Source organism: Monodon monoceros, unplaced genomic scaffold (genome assembly GCF_005190385.1).
Source record: "Monodon monoceros isolate NGI ecotype Baffin Bay Population unplaced genomic scaffold, NGI_Narwhal_1 Super_Scaffold_12, whole genome shotgun sequence".
In the NCBI taxonomy this organism is placed as follows: Eukaryota; Metazoa; Chordata; class Mammalia; order Artiodactyla; family Monodontidae; genus Monodon; species Monodon monoceros.
In genome coordinates, this window is record NW_021703768.1 from 100,733,899 (window position 1) to 100,752,000 (window position 18,102).

Below are 18,102 nucleotides of genomic sequence, written 5' to 3' on the forward strand. Positions count from 1 at the left end.
ATATGCTCAAGTTGTAGATAATCACCAAGCACTCTAGAATTTTAAAATTGTTGCTCATCAGAAATAAAAAGTATAATTCAGTAGTAAATTATCATCCAAATGGCCAAATTAGAAGTCCTCTGTATAAACCTGTAATTAATATTGTTAACTATGAAATAGTTCAAACATATGGAAAATGATATAACAAATGTCCTTATAATGTTTTCTGTATTTAGCAAGTGTCAATATTTTGCCATATTGTAATGCTTAATTCCACCCAGCTTCTTTTCCACCTTAGAAGTATTACTCATTCAGTGTGTTTTCTCATATGTATTTTTTATAATTTTCATATTCATACCCAGTGTATAGTACTGTGTTGTATATTTTTACACTTTGCATGTGTGGTATCATACTGGATAAATGCAGTATCATATGTATAATTCAAAAAGTTATTTTTTTCACCAAACAGTGTTTTCAGTGTTTATCCATAATACATGCAGATTTTCTGCATTGATTTAAAATGGTACATTGCTTATGCTTTATTTATATGCAATATTTTATCTCTTATGCAACATTTTGTAAAAATGCTGCATTGAATAGCCTTGTGCATAGCCTTTTGCTATAGCTGGAGGTATGTCTTCTGGACAGATTTCTAGAAGTAGAATTTTTGTTAGGTGTTGCCAGAGTTTCCTCCAGAAGGAGTATACCAATTTGCATTCCTACCAGCAATGTATGAGAGTGCCTATTTCCTCACAGTCTCACAAACAGAATGTGTTGTCAAATTTTTTTGTATTTGCCAGTCTGACAGGTGGGTAATGAATAAGCAGAAGTTTTAATATATTCTAAGAAACAGAGATACACTCAGATTTTTCTTAGCACTGCAGACTTCTCTAGAGCAACTAGCTCTCAGAATAATTGTTTTCTAATAACCGTGGGTTTTTGTTATAAGTTAACTCATATGTGTAGCGAAGTTAGTACATTACCAAAAGAGGTTGGCTAATTGACTGGCTAGCAGATAGCCAACTACGACTCATTTCAAGGTAACATTTACGTTTACTTTTGTCTGTGAACCAAAGTTTGCTCTCAGCTTTGTAGATCAGAAACTTGCTATTGTTGTCACCCCAAAAGTATTCTCAAAAAAGTATTCTCTCAAAAGCAAATTCATATCAACCATAAACTTTTAAGAGACCATATACATAACAAAACTAGTTTATTGAGAAATATATTTAATGTGGATACTAATGCTCACACTGTAAGACACATTCTTTTCCTGTCTACTGATCCACATGAACTACTTGAAATACAGAGCCGCAAAAAGGGTTTCAGGTGCATGATTCAGTGTTGGGCTGTGATACATCTGTCCCCATAATTGAGTTATTCCAGTAGAAATTGGAGTTCCCAGGTCTTTGAGCTGGGGAACCTTTCTTTGGAATCTTCTTGATTCAGACAATGCCAGCTTTTGCTCTTTGTGGTTCCCTTTCCTGTGTTTTAAGTTGACTCTTGCCCATATGTTCACATGTTCTTTTTCCAGTCAGGTATATTAGCTTTTTATTTATTTATGATTGTATTTTTGTACTGTCTACCTAAGAGTTGATCCAGGTTACATTACTGTGTTCAGATTTCACCAGGTTAACTGAGGGCATCTCTATGCCTAGGTTTTAGGCGACACCTCATTTTCAGTGCATGTATTTTGTGTGGGTGTGGATGTGTGTGTCTTACCTCTTTTTCTTGTCCTCTTATAGATTATTAAATGGATTATTTTGCAGCTTGGAAGCACTCAGCTTGGGCTTATCAGTCTTGGTAATGATGACCTACAGAGTTTTGTCTTTCAATTTTTGACTTCAAACTCTTCCCTTCCACTTCTTTTTCATTTTGTCTCTTCTCTTTCAGCACATTTCATTATTCTGCCTGTTTTGTCCTTGCTTACTTTATTTCTCTTTCCTTCTTTTCCTCCTGAACAATATTATACTCTTTTCACATTTCTAACAAAGACAGTTCTATTTGCTTTTGGTTGAAGAATTCACCAAAGCATGTTGCCCTTAAGCAGTACATTGGCCTTCTGACAATACTGAGTGTTTTAGGCCTGTTTGTTGACATCTGGGTTATCTGTCAACCAGCTTCATAATTCCTGGGTAACAAATGAATTGGCAACCTTTTAAATCCTAACTAAAAGGCTACTGGTAGCTGTTTGTCAGTTTTACAAAAATAAATTTAAATGCTTGGAGAAAGCTAGGTGTTTGGGGCAGGCAGTGTGAGGAAAATAAAAGTAATAGTTTCATTTTTACATGAAGTGAATATACTTATTTTTTTAGTATATTAAACTTAACAAATACTGGAAAAGTTAATAAGCTAGAAAAGCATTTTTTGGCATTGGCGTGAAACTAAATACATGAAGCATTCCCTTTGCTTTTCAGAATTCCCTTATGCAGTAATGACAAACATAGTACTTCTTAAATTGGAATTTTAAAATTGGAGTCTAGCTTTCCCAAGATTGAAATGTGACTGAGGACCAGTTCTGCCCACTGCAATTTATTAATCAAGTTTGGTTAAGAGCAGTTAGCAAATAGTATATAATCATGTCATGCGCCTACAGGTTACAGCAGTTAGAAATATTTGTTACTACATTTTAATGCATAATTTATTACTTGCTATTTATTTTATGAATGACTTAACTTTCAAAAAATGTATCATAACCCCCTATTATGCTGCTTATGAAATGTAGCAATTCATTTTTCCACTTAAACCTTGTCTAAATGGCTTTTGTTTATGCAAGTATGATTTTTTTTCTAAGTAGATCTAACTTTGAAACAAATTTCAAAGAGGTTAACATATCTAGTGGAAATCTGATTACTCTACATTCTGTTATTATATTACTCTTTTGAAACAGTGAATGAACAAGTGAGTATTGCTCCCTTTCTGGTCATTTGCTTAACAAATATTTATTGAACACACTTATTGTATGCCATCTACTATGCTGGGTGTTAAGATGCAGTGTTGAATAAAACCAGATATTTGACCTTCGTGGAGTTTATAACCTAGTGGGAGAAAGACACATTAAGCATAATCAGATTAAAAGTAAAATATTAAACTTAAAATAAGTGTCATGATAATTCTAGAAGCACTTTTTGACCCCTGAGGGAGGCCAGGAGACACTTTATTGAGAAATGACAGTTGGGCCAAAATCAGAAAGATAAGATGTTAAGCTAACATGGAGAGAAAGCAGTCCTATCAGAGAAAACAGCAGGTGTAAAGATTTGGTGGTAGTTATAAGCATGGTGAGGATGGAGTAAAAGATGGCCCATGTGGCCATTATAAGAGCATTTGGATCTAAGTGTTAAAAAATGTATTCTGATTGAGTTGTGGGTACCTGATTGGAGAAGGGCACGAATGGATATTGAGAAAACAGTTGCCAGTAACTCAGCCAAGAGAGCCAAGAAGTCAAGATAGAAGGAAAATGGTACAATTTGAGAGGTAATTAGGAAATAAAATTATCAGGACTTGATAATAGATTCATTGTGAGGGATTTAGAAAAGAAAGCTACCTATAATGAGCCTAGGTTTATAACTGAAAGGATTGTTCTATTCCCTTAAATATGAAACACCAAAAAAGGGATCCAGTTGGGAGTGAAGAACATGGGTTCAGGTGTGAGTTGGAGGTGATTTTTTAAGCATACTTGAAATGTCACGTAGGCAGTTACACATTTAGGTCTGGAGCTAAAGTGGAGATCTCATGTGAAGGTAGGAATTTTCAAGTCATCTTTGTTTAGGTGGCAAATTAAAACTGTATACACACATAAGATCACTTAGGGCTAAAAAGTATATCTTGAAAAGAAGAGCTGGCCTAATCAGTTCAAGACTGATTAGAGGTGGATGTGCCTTCACAGAAGACCAAAGTGAAGTAGCTAGAGAGAAAGCAGGAAAACCAGGATAGTATTCTGTTACGGAAACCAAAAGGAGAGTATTTCAAGAAGGAGAAAGTGTTCAACAGTATCAAGTGCTGCTGAGACTTCAAGCAAAATGAAGTCTGAAAAATCCTTGTTGGATTCAGGGACTTGTAGACATCATTGGTGACTTCTAGAAATCATTTTGACAGCTTTTAGTAGACTGATGGGAATTTTTATGTGGCATGCAGATAAGGAGATGGTGAGTTTGAACATCTCTAAAAGCTTGACTCTGGGGCAGTTGAGAGAGGGTGCTCCTAGTGAACTTTGTACTGAGATGTTTTGTTTGTCTTTTCTTTAATGAAAATGACCCAAACATGATTAAAGATTAGTGGAAAACATCCATTTAAGAGATTGACAATGCTAGAGTAAATGGATAGTTTGTAGTAAGGGTTATAGGAAGGCAGAAGAGGATGGGATCCAAAATACAGTTAAAAGATTAGCCTCAGAAAAGTTCAGGGATATTTCTTATATTGTAACTTTATTAATAGAGGAGGATGGGTGATGCAAGTAAATTTACATTCATGGTAGTAGAAAGACGATGTTTCCCATCTGATGTTTATTTTCTCCATGAAATTGAAAAAGAGAGAAGAGAAAGGTTAGATGTTTTAGGAAAGCAGACACAGATTTAAAATAGTCATTATAAAGTGAATTGACCAAAATATATATGTATAATAGGATTGCTAGGAAGTGTAAGGACCCATTTGAGGTTAGTTATGATGAATATCTAGTAGATAGAATGCCTCAGATATTTCCTGGCTCTTGGGGTACTGTGATAAAAGAACTCAGAATGTTGTTTTTATCCAGGGTTCACTAGAGGGATTGCTAACCAGAGGGATGAGTTTAAGGTATTGGCAAGTGTTGATTATGTACTTAAACTGGATAAGAGAAGGAAAATTAAAAAGAAAAGGACTAATCATTTGAGAGAATGTATAGGGGTCAGTGAACTAGTGGTTCCAGTAAACTCGAAGACCATTATGGTGGGTGGGGTTGAACAAGCAAGCTGAAAGAAGTTGTGATCTCAGTGCAGAGTATTTGAATTGAGGGTTTTAGAAATGGAATAGTTATGAGCAATGACTAGAACTATGTGTGACCTTGGAAGTGGGTGGCTATGATAGAATAGATTAGGTCATTAGAAAGGAGGAAGTCAAGAAGTGAGGATATAATATTGGGGTGGGTTATTCAAGTAGACACCTGCATCACCCAGAATAATGGCAAAACTTAGGGTGGAGAGAAATTGTAAGTTGGTTGCCAATATTGTCAATGATAAGGGGGTGAAAGATATTAATGAAGGGTAAGAGGTAACAGCTAAATACAAGAGCCTTGTAAAAACAGAATGATGTTGATACTGTTATTTTGGCAAGAAGAATTTGAGGATTATGTGTGCTAAGCACTCTTGCCAGGCACAGAAAACATGTAAATATTGCAAGGCCCCTACCCTTCAGGAGATTTTAGACAGTAGAAAAAGACAGCCTCATGAGCAGTTAGTGACAGTACAGTGGTAGGTGCTACCTACAGGTATAGTGGGAACTCCAAGGATGGAATGGTTATCTAACTGAAGAAGTCATTGAAGGTTTCACCGGAGCAATTATCTCTGAACTGAATTTCATGTAGTTCCTGAAGTGGAGGAGGGGTGAAGGATATTACAGGAGGAATTATAAGATGTATGCCTCGTAACAATGATAGATAAAAGATAAACTCAATAGCATCCCATTGCACTAAGTACTATTATAACATGGGGTTCTTTATCATTGGAATATTTCTATCTCTTGGCCAATAATTCTGTTTTTTTGTTCTTAGACCTCAGCATTGTTCTGTAATGGGGCGATTTAAATGTGTGTGTGTGTGTGCACCTGCGTGTGTGCCCTTGTGTTTTTTGAGTTATGCTTGAAATAATTTGTTACTGAATATAAATAAAAGGGGTGTGCTAAAAACAAGTAAAATAAAGTCACTTTCATGCATTTGCTTCTGTTAATACAAATGCCCATTCAGTAAATTAAATTCCTACAATTATGGGTGAAGCTTTGTTTTAAACCACAAGGATTCAAAGATAAATGTGGTGGTCTCTGATGTCAGGGAGCTCACAATTTATTATGTTCCAAGCCCAGCAAGATATAAGTGTAATTTAAAATACTAGCCACTGGGAATGCTGTGATTTTTTTTTTTTTTAATAAGTTGTTTCTCCTAAATCCTCAGACGCATATTTAGAATGTTGATTTCTTATTCCTTCACTGTTTATGGAAGAAGTTTGATTTCATCAAACTATGAATATAGTTAAATAAAGCTTTGATTAAAGTGGTAGACTTATTCTATAATATTAATACTCAAAATAAGGTATGTTTCTTCTTGAATTAAGAATCTCTCTAATTTTGGCTTTATTCCTTGAAGGTTGTGAAGATGAGAAAAGAAGTGAAGAGAATCCGAGTTTTGGTTATCCGAAAACTTGTCAGGAGTGTTGGCAGACTGAAGTCAAAAAAGTTAGTCATTTAAAGTCATGGTCCTATGACTAATAAAATGTCAAAAGTTGTCTTTATTCAGTATTTACAAAATTTGAGGGTGGGACCTAGAGGAGTAATTAAATGTCTTACTCATACAGCACTTTGTTTTATATGTAGATAGGATCTGAGTGAGAGAAAATGTGCTCTGTCAGCATGTCCTTACATAGTTTGGACCATATTCAATTAAAATATATGATAAATTCTGTTTTCTCAAAAGTCTTCTTGTGGCTTTTTCAAAGTGAAAATCCTTCGGGGTTATTCATGTATTTTATGTTATTAGTGGTTATTTTTTTAAGATGTTGATATAGTTTAACAAATCAAGTGATACCTTTAATCAGTTATAAAGATTTCATATCACCTTATTCCTTGAATTGGTAATTAATTTGAAATCTTTAGGGCCTTTTGGAAGTGTTTATCAAAACATTGTGTTCCATTTAATTTTTTTGAAAAAATAATGTTTTGTATTTTTGGTATCACTAGTATTAGAGAAAAAGTATGTTATTTATAGTTCTTATGCTTTAAGCATGAGTACTTACAAAGTCTTCAAATGTGTTTTGTTTCTGATTAATTTCTTGTTTTTTTCTTTTGTAAATGTTTCATAAGATAGCCCTTCTCTCTGATATAATCGTGTATTTAACATCTTTATGTATTTATTTAATTCCAGAGAACAGTTGTCATTTAATAAAATTATATCCAACCTTGTAGCTTATGAAACTTAACTGTAGCTTATAAAACTTACATGAAATACAATGTGCTATTAATCAATTGATTAGAAAGTATTATTTGGCTTTCCCATTAAGGAATTAGAAGGCAAACTGTCTATCAGTGGTAATAGTCATTAATATAATACCTGGACAGTGCTTATTTTTGCCAAAAGCTTGGGTTTGTTGATGGAATTGGGGAGAGGGCAGTGCAGGTTAACAGAATGTTTGTTACTTAGAGAGTTATTAAGCTCTTCTAAAAGAAATGGAGAGACTTTTCATTATGATACTAGTCTAAAATAAATGGTTTTTCTGGCCACATATTATAATGTGTCTTTTGCAGGGGTACCAAAGATGCACTGTTGAAAAACCAAAGACGAGCACAACGATTGCTTGAAGAAATTCATGCCATGAAGGTAAGAAATTGTGTGGATGTGTATATATGTGTGTTTCCATGTCTCCTGTCAGCCTGCATTCTGTGTGTGTTTGGTGTTACTTATTTGAATATAATCGTGAGTTGACCAAGACTTATTTGTGTGGGTCTGTTTGGTGAAGAATGTAGCACGTTTAGAAAATTGTAATATGTTTGTTTGCATTATTCTATGTTTTTTACTGAAGTTCTTAAAGTACTAGACTAATTTGAGTCAAAACTATGCCAAACTAAACTCATCTATGTTTAATAATGCTTCATACCTAAGATTTTTATTTTTACTGTAACTTTAGGCATGAAGTCTAAGTTAAGATCAAGTCTAAGTTAAGTTCATGCTGTTTGGTAACGTGGATGGTGATATTGGTGGCTGACATCATGCTTTGCCTATTGCCAACTCAATAAATTTTTGTGTGGTGGTGTCAGCACTTTATTCAGCTCTGTAGTAACTTGAAATAAAATTAGTATTGGACCAAAATGATCCGTATTTTTGTTTTATTTCAGCCAAACTCTTCACTAGCATAATTTTTAGGTCTTCTCTCTGTTCTTACTTTGTGGAAACTTTCATTTACCAAATGACATACTATTAAATGTCTGGGAGACTGTTTTATTGCAGTGCTGAAAAACAACATTTGGTACCAGCAATTACCTTAATTGCAGGTTCATTTTGCATGTATGTTTGACTATTACATTTTGGTAGAACTTCTAAGTTTTGAGATAGATAAAAGAGCAAGTGAAATCTCTAACAATATTTTAATTGAGTTAGATTATCAAAGCTTCTCACAATTTTTTCCTTTTGAAGGATGATAAAGTGTCCTATAAGACAGAGTTATCATAGTTAATCTGAATAGAAACCGATGTAGGACATGATTCTTTGGTGTGAGGTATGGTTTTTGTGGGGGTTTTTAAAGTTTATTTTCACAGGACTGTAAAATTCATGGAATCCATTTGATATCTCATAAGTTTTAATACCCTTGTTGTCCAGTCATTCATTCAAAATACTCTGTATTTGACTCTTAATTATTATTTGTATCACTTTGTATTACACATCATTTAGACTTTTTCTTTTTTTTCCATAAAATTCCTGTGAGAAATAAAATATTTAGAGATTTTTGTTTTTGAGGATAACACTAAGGTAGGAAGTTATGGTTATGCCGTTGTCTTTCACTTTCTCTTAACCAAGCTCCTTACTAAATTACATTCCTTACCTAAATTTTTCCCTGTAATTTCTTCTGAATAGTCATTTTTGTAGTCCTAAATTATTCAGAGGCTTTGAGCTACCATATAATTGCTGATTTTATTTTACCATGGAAAGGATGGCTTATATATAATAAGCCTATGTACAGTATATCGGGAGTTTGGGAAGAAAAGGTATTCATTAATCTTTAAAATACTTCCCTTCCATAACTCAATAATGAATTTAATTTAGTTAATTAGAAAGAAAAGTTGTCCTATTTTATCTATATATGAAACTTATTTTCTGTAATTCTTAAACCTTATCTGCAGTAGAAAATCAGACTCAGTGATAATTAAAGTTCACAGGTTTACAAGATTACTGTGTCATGATCATTGTTTTTGTTTGTTTTGTTTCTGTTTTTCCTTGTGTTTATAAAAGACCACTATGGAATTGTTGCCTCATATAAAGCTAAAATTCCTAGCCTGGTATAGTCCTTGAATTCATAAAATTAATAGTATATATATTCCTTGAGTTATTGTCAGTGGTTAGCGTGGTTTATTTAGATACTCTGCCTTCAACTCCTTTTTGTAATGGTATTTAAAAACTGGATTAAATCTAAGTATAAAAACCAGAAAAAGAGTAAGTCTATATGTTTGCTTTCCTTACATGTCAAATTTCATTCTTCATCCGTGGTTCTTTTACAAAATTGGTCTACTTTTCTAAAAGAAGCAAATACATAAAGCACTTTTTTAAATTGAAAGGTCATTTGTAATTTCTTAAGGGAGTGTTTATTGTGTACATGGGAGTATCAAAGAAATAGTCACAAAACAGAAAGCTCACAGTCTCAATTAAATTTGGAGAAAAACCTCTTCTTACTCATTTTTCCAAATGAATTTTTTCCTTGGCTTATATACCATTACATTTTTAGTCTTGTTCATGACATACTGTCCTATACTTGCTTTATATGATAATAGGGTATTTTGTTGCAAGAAGACTTCCTTAAGAAGAAAACCTGATATATTTTTAGAAATGGGAGTTTGTTTTTTCTGGCCAAGGGAAAAAAAATGGCCTGATCTTTATGATACTATAAAATGAAAGATTCCAGTTTTATAGACTGTAATGTATAAATACGAAAGAAATCTTTGCTACCTTTTCTAATAGTATTCACACTTTTAACTTTGATACTAGTATATACCCTGCCTTTTGAAACAGTTCCTTTTTCTTTGGAGATTAAAGTAGCTTATTGACTTTTACAGATCCCTAAGTTATTTAGCTAGAGAAAGAGATGGTAAAATTAAAGCATACAGTGAAATTAATCAAAATGTCCAAGAAATCTTTTTCTCAACAATAAAGGTAATATAACTAGCTTTTATTATTTACTACGTGCCAGGCACTATATTGTATGTTTTATATTCACTATCTCATGAAATAGATATTATTATCCCTATCTTACAGAATAGGAAACTGAAGCTTAGAGAAGTTCAGCAGCTTGTTCAAAGTCAAATAGTTGTTAGGTGGTGAACTAACTGTAACTAATTATAAAGCTGATACTGTTAGCTATTTCACGGTGCTGCTTCATTAAGATGAGAACTTCTGAAATATATCTAGTCTTTACTTTCTTAAAGATTGGATTAAGTAATATAATAAGCGTGAAACTTGCCCACTAGGGAAAAAAGGCCCAAAGATGTGTAACCAGTTTTCAGATTCTTTAATTCCTTACAGCTAAATATACCCAGTTACCTCTTTTTTGTTTTTTTTACTTTCTCCTCTCTGAGGCCATTAATTTTCCTTATGCTGAATATTCCTATGCAGTGATAATTTGTATATCATGTGAGATCTTGCTCTGCCTGCTACCTTTTACTTCTCTATTTTAAACCTCTTTCACCTTTTGTTGCATTTTTTTTTCTATTTTTACATCTTCTACTCTCTATTATTAAAAGCATCCTTAGAGCTTTATCAGCTGTTAGGATTGCCTTATCTCATGCTCCATCATGGCCTGTTTCTAAATGGTTGTCATTAGTGGATCACAGATAGGAAAACGGTGTAGATTATGATCTTTAGAAGCATTATATAAAATAAAGTAAAGTAATACATTATCAAAATAATATAACTACAGTTGACCCTTGAACACATGGGGTTTGGGGCTCTGACCCTCTGTACAGTTGAAAATCTGGGTAATAATTTGGGTATAAATTAGTGTGGGACCTCAGTATCTGTGGTTCTGCATCTGCAGATTCAACCAGCCCTGGATTGTGTAGTCCTATTGTATTTACTCTTGAAAAAAATCCTCGTGTATGTGGACCCATGCAGTTCAAACCCATGTTGTTCAAGGGTCGACTGTATATCATATCATTTGAACTTCACAACTCTAAAGTGGGCAAAATCTTAACTTAAAGGACATATTTAGACGTGTTCTAGACTGCACATGCCCCCTTGGTTGCATGTTTGTCATATATAGTCATATATTAATTAGAATTTTATGGTATTTCAGGTTATATATGCTTTTCAAAAATTTATTGAGATTTTTCTCTGTAATTTCACATACTATGATTTTGTTAAGTTTTTTCCATTATGAATGCTTAAAAAGAAATTTGCCATAGGGTAAAAGATGCCTTATTTGTCCTGAAAGTATACTGTGTTAATTATTTGTGTCAAATTAACATTTAATTCACTTATTCTACTAAAGTAATAGTATTAATACTATTGTTCTAAGATTGTAATTATTTTTGATAGTTTCATCTTTTATTTGTAAGCCAATCCAAAGAATCATATCATCAAATCAGACTCATATATTAGAGATCTTACCTAGAATCCAGCTTTACTAATAGTTTCAAAGATAGATGCAATCAGAAGGCATAGGTGAACATAGGAGAGATTTAGGACTCTCCATGATTCCATAGGTCCTTCCTTTCTGCATCAGACATGTACTTTCTGGCACAGAGTAGATGAGATATTTAAATGAGGAAGTTTAGGTATTACCTAATAGAAGCGAGCATTTAGATTTTGAAACTTATGCATTCTGTACCCCAAGGTTGTATAGCTTACATGATATTCTCCCATGTGCCATCCCTCATAAATTCATAGATTCGGAGTTAGTTTACTGTAAGCATCCTTAACAACAGGACATCTCACTGAGAGCATTCATTAGATAAGGACTTTCCTCCTAACAAAAATCATTAGCATAATTACCAGGAGAACCAGTTATCAGCGTATTAACAAGTAGATTAAACTCCATCACCTACTTTTCCCTCAGTTTCTTCCTGGTAAGGGATGTGCATAGATCCCAAGACAGCTGTTTTAATTCTTCCCCTCTCTGATTTATAATAGTATGCCTTTTGGCATTTTTTTCCTTTTGTTTGTATTTCCCTCTAACTTTTTGGAATATCTTTCAAACCTATAGAAAAATTGTAATGTTACAGTACAGTAATAATACATTGTATCACATACATGTTTGTCCCTTTACTGGTAATGGTGAGTTCCAGTTACTTGGTTTAGATGTTGTCTGCCAGATTCCTCCCTTTTAAAGGTACCTTTTTCTGTTTGCATTTGTTAAGTAATCTGTGAGATGATAACTTTGAGACTATGTGAATATCCTGTGGTCTTTTCACCCAGTAACTGATGTTCTTTGGCTGAATCAGTTAACAGTTTTTTATTGTTTCTCTTTCTCTGCTGGGATTTTTTATTTCTCTGATAAGATTTTAATCCATTGAGAGGAATTTTTTTTTTTTAATATCATGGAGGATAGTGATAATAGCCATTTGTGCTTGTGGAGAAGAAAAGATATTTCTTTTTGTTGGTTCTTCATCTGCTGGGTAATTTTGTTTGTTTTTTTGTTTGGGGCCATGCCACGCAGCATGCGCGATCTTAATTATTCCTCAACCAGAGATCGAACCTGTGCCCCCTGCAGTGGAAACACTGAATCCTAACCACTGGACTGCCAGGGAATTCCCATATGCTGGGTAATTTTGAATTGTGCTCTGGACATTATGAAGATTAAGCAGAGATTCTGTGTTTGGTTATTTTTCTCCAGTGAGTGGTGGCTTTATCAGTTAACTTTTGGAATAGGCTTTAATTTCAAACAGTGTTTCTTGGACACCACCTCTAGCCTCAGTTCAGATCTTTTGCCTTTTAGTGAGATGCTTTGAATCTGTTCCTTGGATGAGTTATTTAAGTTTAGGGATTCCTTGTGTGGTTCTTTCCCTTCTGGGTTTCCCCTGCTCTCTAAGTGGATAATGTACCCGGGCTTCACTGTTCCATGAACACTGTTCTTCAGCCACTGCTCCTGAACCATGCAGACTGCAGTTAGTTTTAGGTTGCACTCTGAAGCGATGATGTCTTATTTATATAGCTTCCCATCTTTACCCTAGTTTGTTTAGACTCTACATCAGAGCCTGTCTTCTTTCATTTACTCTGCTTTACCTTCAGGTAGGTTTTTTGTACTGTGTCCAGGTTTCATGTTTTGCTTTATTTTGTTTTTTGGAGGAAGGGTTAATCATATTATCTGTTAGTACCTTAGTCTGTTATACCCAGAAATGGAAGTAGCGAAAGTTAAAAGTAATTGTAAATAGCTGAAAAAGAGGACTGAGCACCCACGACACTGACACTGTAAATTTAGGTCTTAGAGAGATGGAATAAGTAAAAGAGACTGAGAAAGTGTAGGCAGACAAAGAGAACCAAGAGAGTATGGTATCTAGGAAACCAAGTGAAGAGACTATTTCAGGAGAACAGAGTGATGAACTAGGTGTTTATGTTGATATTGTTGTTCTTGTTTTCAAAATTAGCAATATTATTTTTAAAGTGTAAGCTCATTTATTAGATCCTAATTATTGATTAATTTTTCAAGTTGTTGTTCTTCTGTGGTCTAGAATACTTTGCAGAACTGTGCTGATAGAATTAGAAAGGGTTTTGTTCTTGCTCATGTGATCCTAAGCATGCCTTCTCTCCTTCTTCCCCTTCCCTGTCCTATTTCTTTCTGGTAAAGTATATTTAAATCTCAAAAGTCTGAAATTGTTTCCACATTCATATTTTCTTCCTTTCGTCTGAAACCTAAAAGCTGCAAACACTGTTCCAAGTATGGAAGAGGCATAATGTTTCTCTTTCTTGTTTGCTGTCCCATACTCATTGAGCATACCCACATTATGGTCTTTTATAGCTTCAAGATCAGCACTATATAACCTATAATTCTCTTTTATATATCTGTACTTTTAATTTAGAGTATTTTTCTCTAATGCATTATAGAAATCAAGTAATAAAGAATTTCTTTAAACCTTTAGGTAACTTTAAAGACCCTCAATAAAAATTTTCAACTTAGGGTAGTATGTTTTGTTTGTTGGTTTTAATGTTAATTATCAGAAACAGAAGAATGAATAGGCTCTCCATTTTATAGCCAGCTTAGCCGGTGCTCTAAGAGCGGTTAACTTCTAATTCAGTTTTCTTTAAGGGAGAACTTTTATTGCCTCTGAAGGCAAAGCAAGATGCCCTGATTTAATATCCTTCTGTACTCAACTTGTGACATTTGAAATGATAAACAGGAAGTCATAGTGGTGTTTTAAAAGGGCAAGGGGTCAGTATATACCGCTCTCTTCACACTCATGCAACAGTGTTTAGAAACAGATCATCACATTGGAATTCTAGTTTGCTTTCCTGGCATGTGGTTTCTGCAGCTTTAAGCCAGTATTTTGAATAGCTCATAATACTAACATCCTTAGCAGTGTTGCATTTTTAATGTGTAGGGGTCATGATTTTCATTGTAAGCTGTGTTGATATAAAGATGTTATATCAAGTCTATGGTGGCCTTAAAATATTTTTGTCTTTTAAATAAGAGCAGTGGTAGCAAATAAAAGTGGTATCCATTCTCTGCTTTTTAACCTTATTGCTTCTATTTGAAAACAAAGGAAAAGGTACAGGTCCTTGTTGGTAAAAGTGATGAAGTGCTCTTACCATTTACTGAGTCATTATATACATTTAATTTTAAAATAAAAAACTGACTTTGGAATTGTTTCAGTCCAGATAAGCCTAGTTCAAAGGCTACTGAATGTGTAAACAGGATTTAGGGGTAGGAAGGAAGGAGTATCACATGAGCCTTTTTTCCAAAATTTTTTTTTCTTATTGCTTTCTGTTTGTTTTGATTTGATTTTTTAAGTTTTGTAATTTTGGAAATTTGAACTTACAACCTTGGCAGGACATTCCTACTAACTGTGAAAGTATCCAAAGCCCTTTTCAACTTTTAATTTTAAAAAATTTGGACAACTAATACTACTATCCTAATTCCAATATGCAATAATGTGGTGATTAAGAAAAGGGGCAAATATTACAACATATTTTGTTGGAAACACACAGTGGGAGACAAAGGGCCCCAAAGAAAAGCAGCAATAAGAATAGTAAATAACTTTTTTTAAATGGGATTTTCTTTTTATTCAACTGTGATATCACCTGAATTTTGGGTTAAATGGAGATAGATTATTTTTAAACATTTACACTCCTGAATTTGAACATATGTTTTATGTTGTTAGATTTCTGTTGTAATGGAAACTCTGTATTCTTTTTTTTTTTGAAACTCTGTATTCTTTATGTTTTTTTCCCCTATATGTTAGAATAACTCATGTTAGTGTTTTGCTACTCAATTAGTATTTTGTGACGAGAAAAACTCAGTAAATGTTCTGTTTTTTTTCTTGGCTGTGAAGAATTTTATTTTTTTCTGTACCTGCCACTAAATTATATAAACTATGTAGTCTTCTAAGAAATAAAAATAATCCCAAGGGTAGTGATTGCTCCAATTAAAAGTGCTTTTTTAGCAGTTTACATTGAAAATGTGTAGTTCTTTTATTCTCCCCTTCTATAAGAACTAAACTCTTTACAAGGCATATTAATTTTATGTATGGGTGAGGTAGGGAGAGAAATTCTCACTTTTTTAATTCTTGATTTTTGTTGAAACTCAGTATATTAAAGTAGAACTTATGAGTTTTGGTGGTAGTCAATCAATAACTACAGTTACTCTTCTGTTCATCACAATCTAAGATAGCCTCCTAGTTTATTAATGATCATATATCTTCTAAGACCCATAAAATTTGCAACCAGAAATGAAAAATGTACAAATAAAAAGACGATTAAGAATTTACAGTACAGCTATTATAAATCATATCATATACTCAGGTTAGTTAAATACGTTTTAAATTAGAACCTATTATGTATGTAGATTAATAGGTTTCTGCTGTCAGGGAACATACTGTTCTGTGGGAAACAAGCATATGAGTCTCTGTATGATATATACCATACCGTGTTACAATCAAAGATTTGTAGGAACCTAGAGAAGGGATCAATTTATTTCATTACTTACAGAATTTAGGGAGGATCTTACAGAATGTGTGGCACTGAGTTGGAACTTGAAGAATAAATATGATTCTGTTTTAGAAAAGGTAGTCTAGGTAAATAGAGCACAAGAACAGAGCATATAGGTCTGCAAGTACATTGTGTGATTTGGAAGGGCTGCTTAGGACTCTTTTGCTATTATAGTATTCATTTAGCACATTGAACTGTAATTATTTCTTTATATGACTTTTTTACGGATAGAATATTTCTGTCTCCAGTGCTTAGTGCACTAATTGACATAAAACACATTCAGCAAGTATTTCATTAATGAATTAATGTTGTGGCTGGAATATAGATTGAGAGGAAGAACAAATAGCTGAAGATAGTGGCTAGATGGAAGATGTGCTTACAACTGAAAGCCTTTTGGGAAATGTGGGTAATCAAAGGTTTTTGAATAATCATATGTGTTTTCTAGAAAGAGAAATTTGGAGGAGAGTGGAAGATTGATTAAAAGGAAACAAGATGGGAGGTGAGATCCCTGGTTAGAAAGCAATTACTGGCTTAATTTTTTCATTCATTAAGGAGACATTTATCAAGGTTATCTTTATGGAAGCTAATATGCTATGTGATTCATTGATCCTGCTCTGCAAAAATCGTATACTATCAGAGAAAGGAGCTGGTATGCACAGTTTTAAAAACTGGGTAAGTTATGATAGGGTCTTTGAAAATCTTAAAAGAGCAAAAGGTTGCTTCTAGCTAGTAATTAGGGAAGGTTTCTTGGAAAAGTTTAATAAAAAATTTTAATTTTTAAATTTTAAAATTTAAATTTTACTGATTTATCAAATTGATATGATTTCCTTGATAGTATTTAATTGAATCCCAATTATATAGCAAGGATACTGTGTCATGTAACAACTTTACTTCCCAGACTTAAATATTATTTATAGCACTAGGAAGCTCAATTTCAGATATAAGAACACTGCTCATAAATAACTTAATAATAATTTTAGTTTTTATTGAGCACCTACTCTATGTCATGTTCTTTGCTACAGCCTACATATATGATCTCTAATCTTCATAGTAGCTCTTCACGGTTCCTAATTAGCCCCATTTTACTGAAGTGGAAACTGGGGATTTCAGCGTTAATTGCCTTGCTCAGAGTTACACTACTAGAGCATGGCAAAGCCAGGATTCAGTCCAAATCTATCTGAATCAATAACCCATGTTCTTAACACTCTACTAACCTAACCTCTCTTAAGAATTAAGTGCATAATTTTATCAAGAATGATTAGGTATGATCAATGTGCTTTTGCATTGTACTTTTAATGATCACTATTAATTGAAAAGTGAAAACAATAGTGAAATAATATATCATCATTGTCCCTTTTGGAAAAAAATCGGATTTATTATTAATTTGATATAATTAGAATAGTTGGGCCTCCCTAAAGATACAGAGTGTCTTGTTATCCATAAAGGATTTTGTGTGTGCATTTAACATTTAGAAATAACATCTGGAAGCTAAATACCAAAATAATCAATTCCCTTGGGACTGTGAATTGGTAACATTATATTTCAAAACATTTTTTTTCCTTACTCAGTTTGGCACTATATTTTAAAAACATTTGAATGTAACATTCTAGAATTACTTGATGCAGGTTCTTTAAATTATTAACACATAGAAATATATTTAAGAAATAAGTATGTATTTTATTATCATATATGCCCTTGAAAAAGATTACTGAAAACTTGAAGGTTCTAGAGAAAATACTTTGAAGGAATTAGAACTTATAATAACAAATAGTTTGACTTTCTTGAGACTTTGAATGATTGTTCCTTATCCTTTCAGTTAAAGACTGCTCTCTTTTAACACATACCTATACCCTTTAGAGTACCTCCCTATATCTTAGTCATAATTCTAAAATTAAAGGGAAAATCTGCCTCAGTCACCTAATACAATTTTCCTAAGGCCTTTTGATGCATTTCCTAGGTGCTACACTCTTGGGGGGAAAATGTGCTATGAGTTTATGTAATTGTTCATTAAATTTGAGATTTTGTTTCTTTTTTTTTGTTTC

The 18,102-nt window shown here is 33.2% G+C and overlaps 1 protein-coding gene across 1 annotated transcript in view; it reads left to right on the forward strand.

Moving 5' to 3' along the window:
• Positions 1 to 18,102, forward strand: part of SRFBP1 (serum response factor binding protein 1) — a 52,512-nt gene that overhangs the window by 4,039 nt on the left and 30,371 nt on the right. The window contains exons 2-3 of the mRNA XM_029215571.1: positions 6,308 to 6,396; positions 7,462 to 7,534. Of these exons, the coding sequence (XP_029071404.1) occupies positions 6,308 to 6,396; positions 7,462 to 7,534 (162 nt within the window). The remainder of the gene's footprint in view (positions 1 to 6,307; positions 6,397 to 7,461; positions 7,535 to 18,102) is intronic.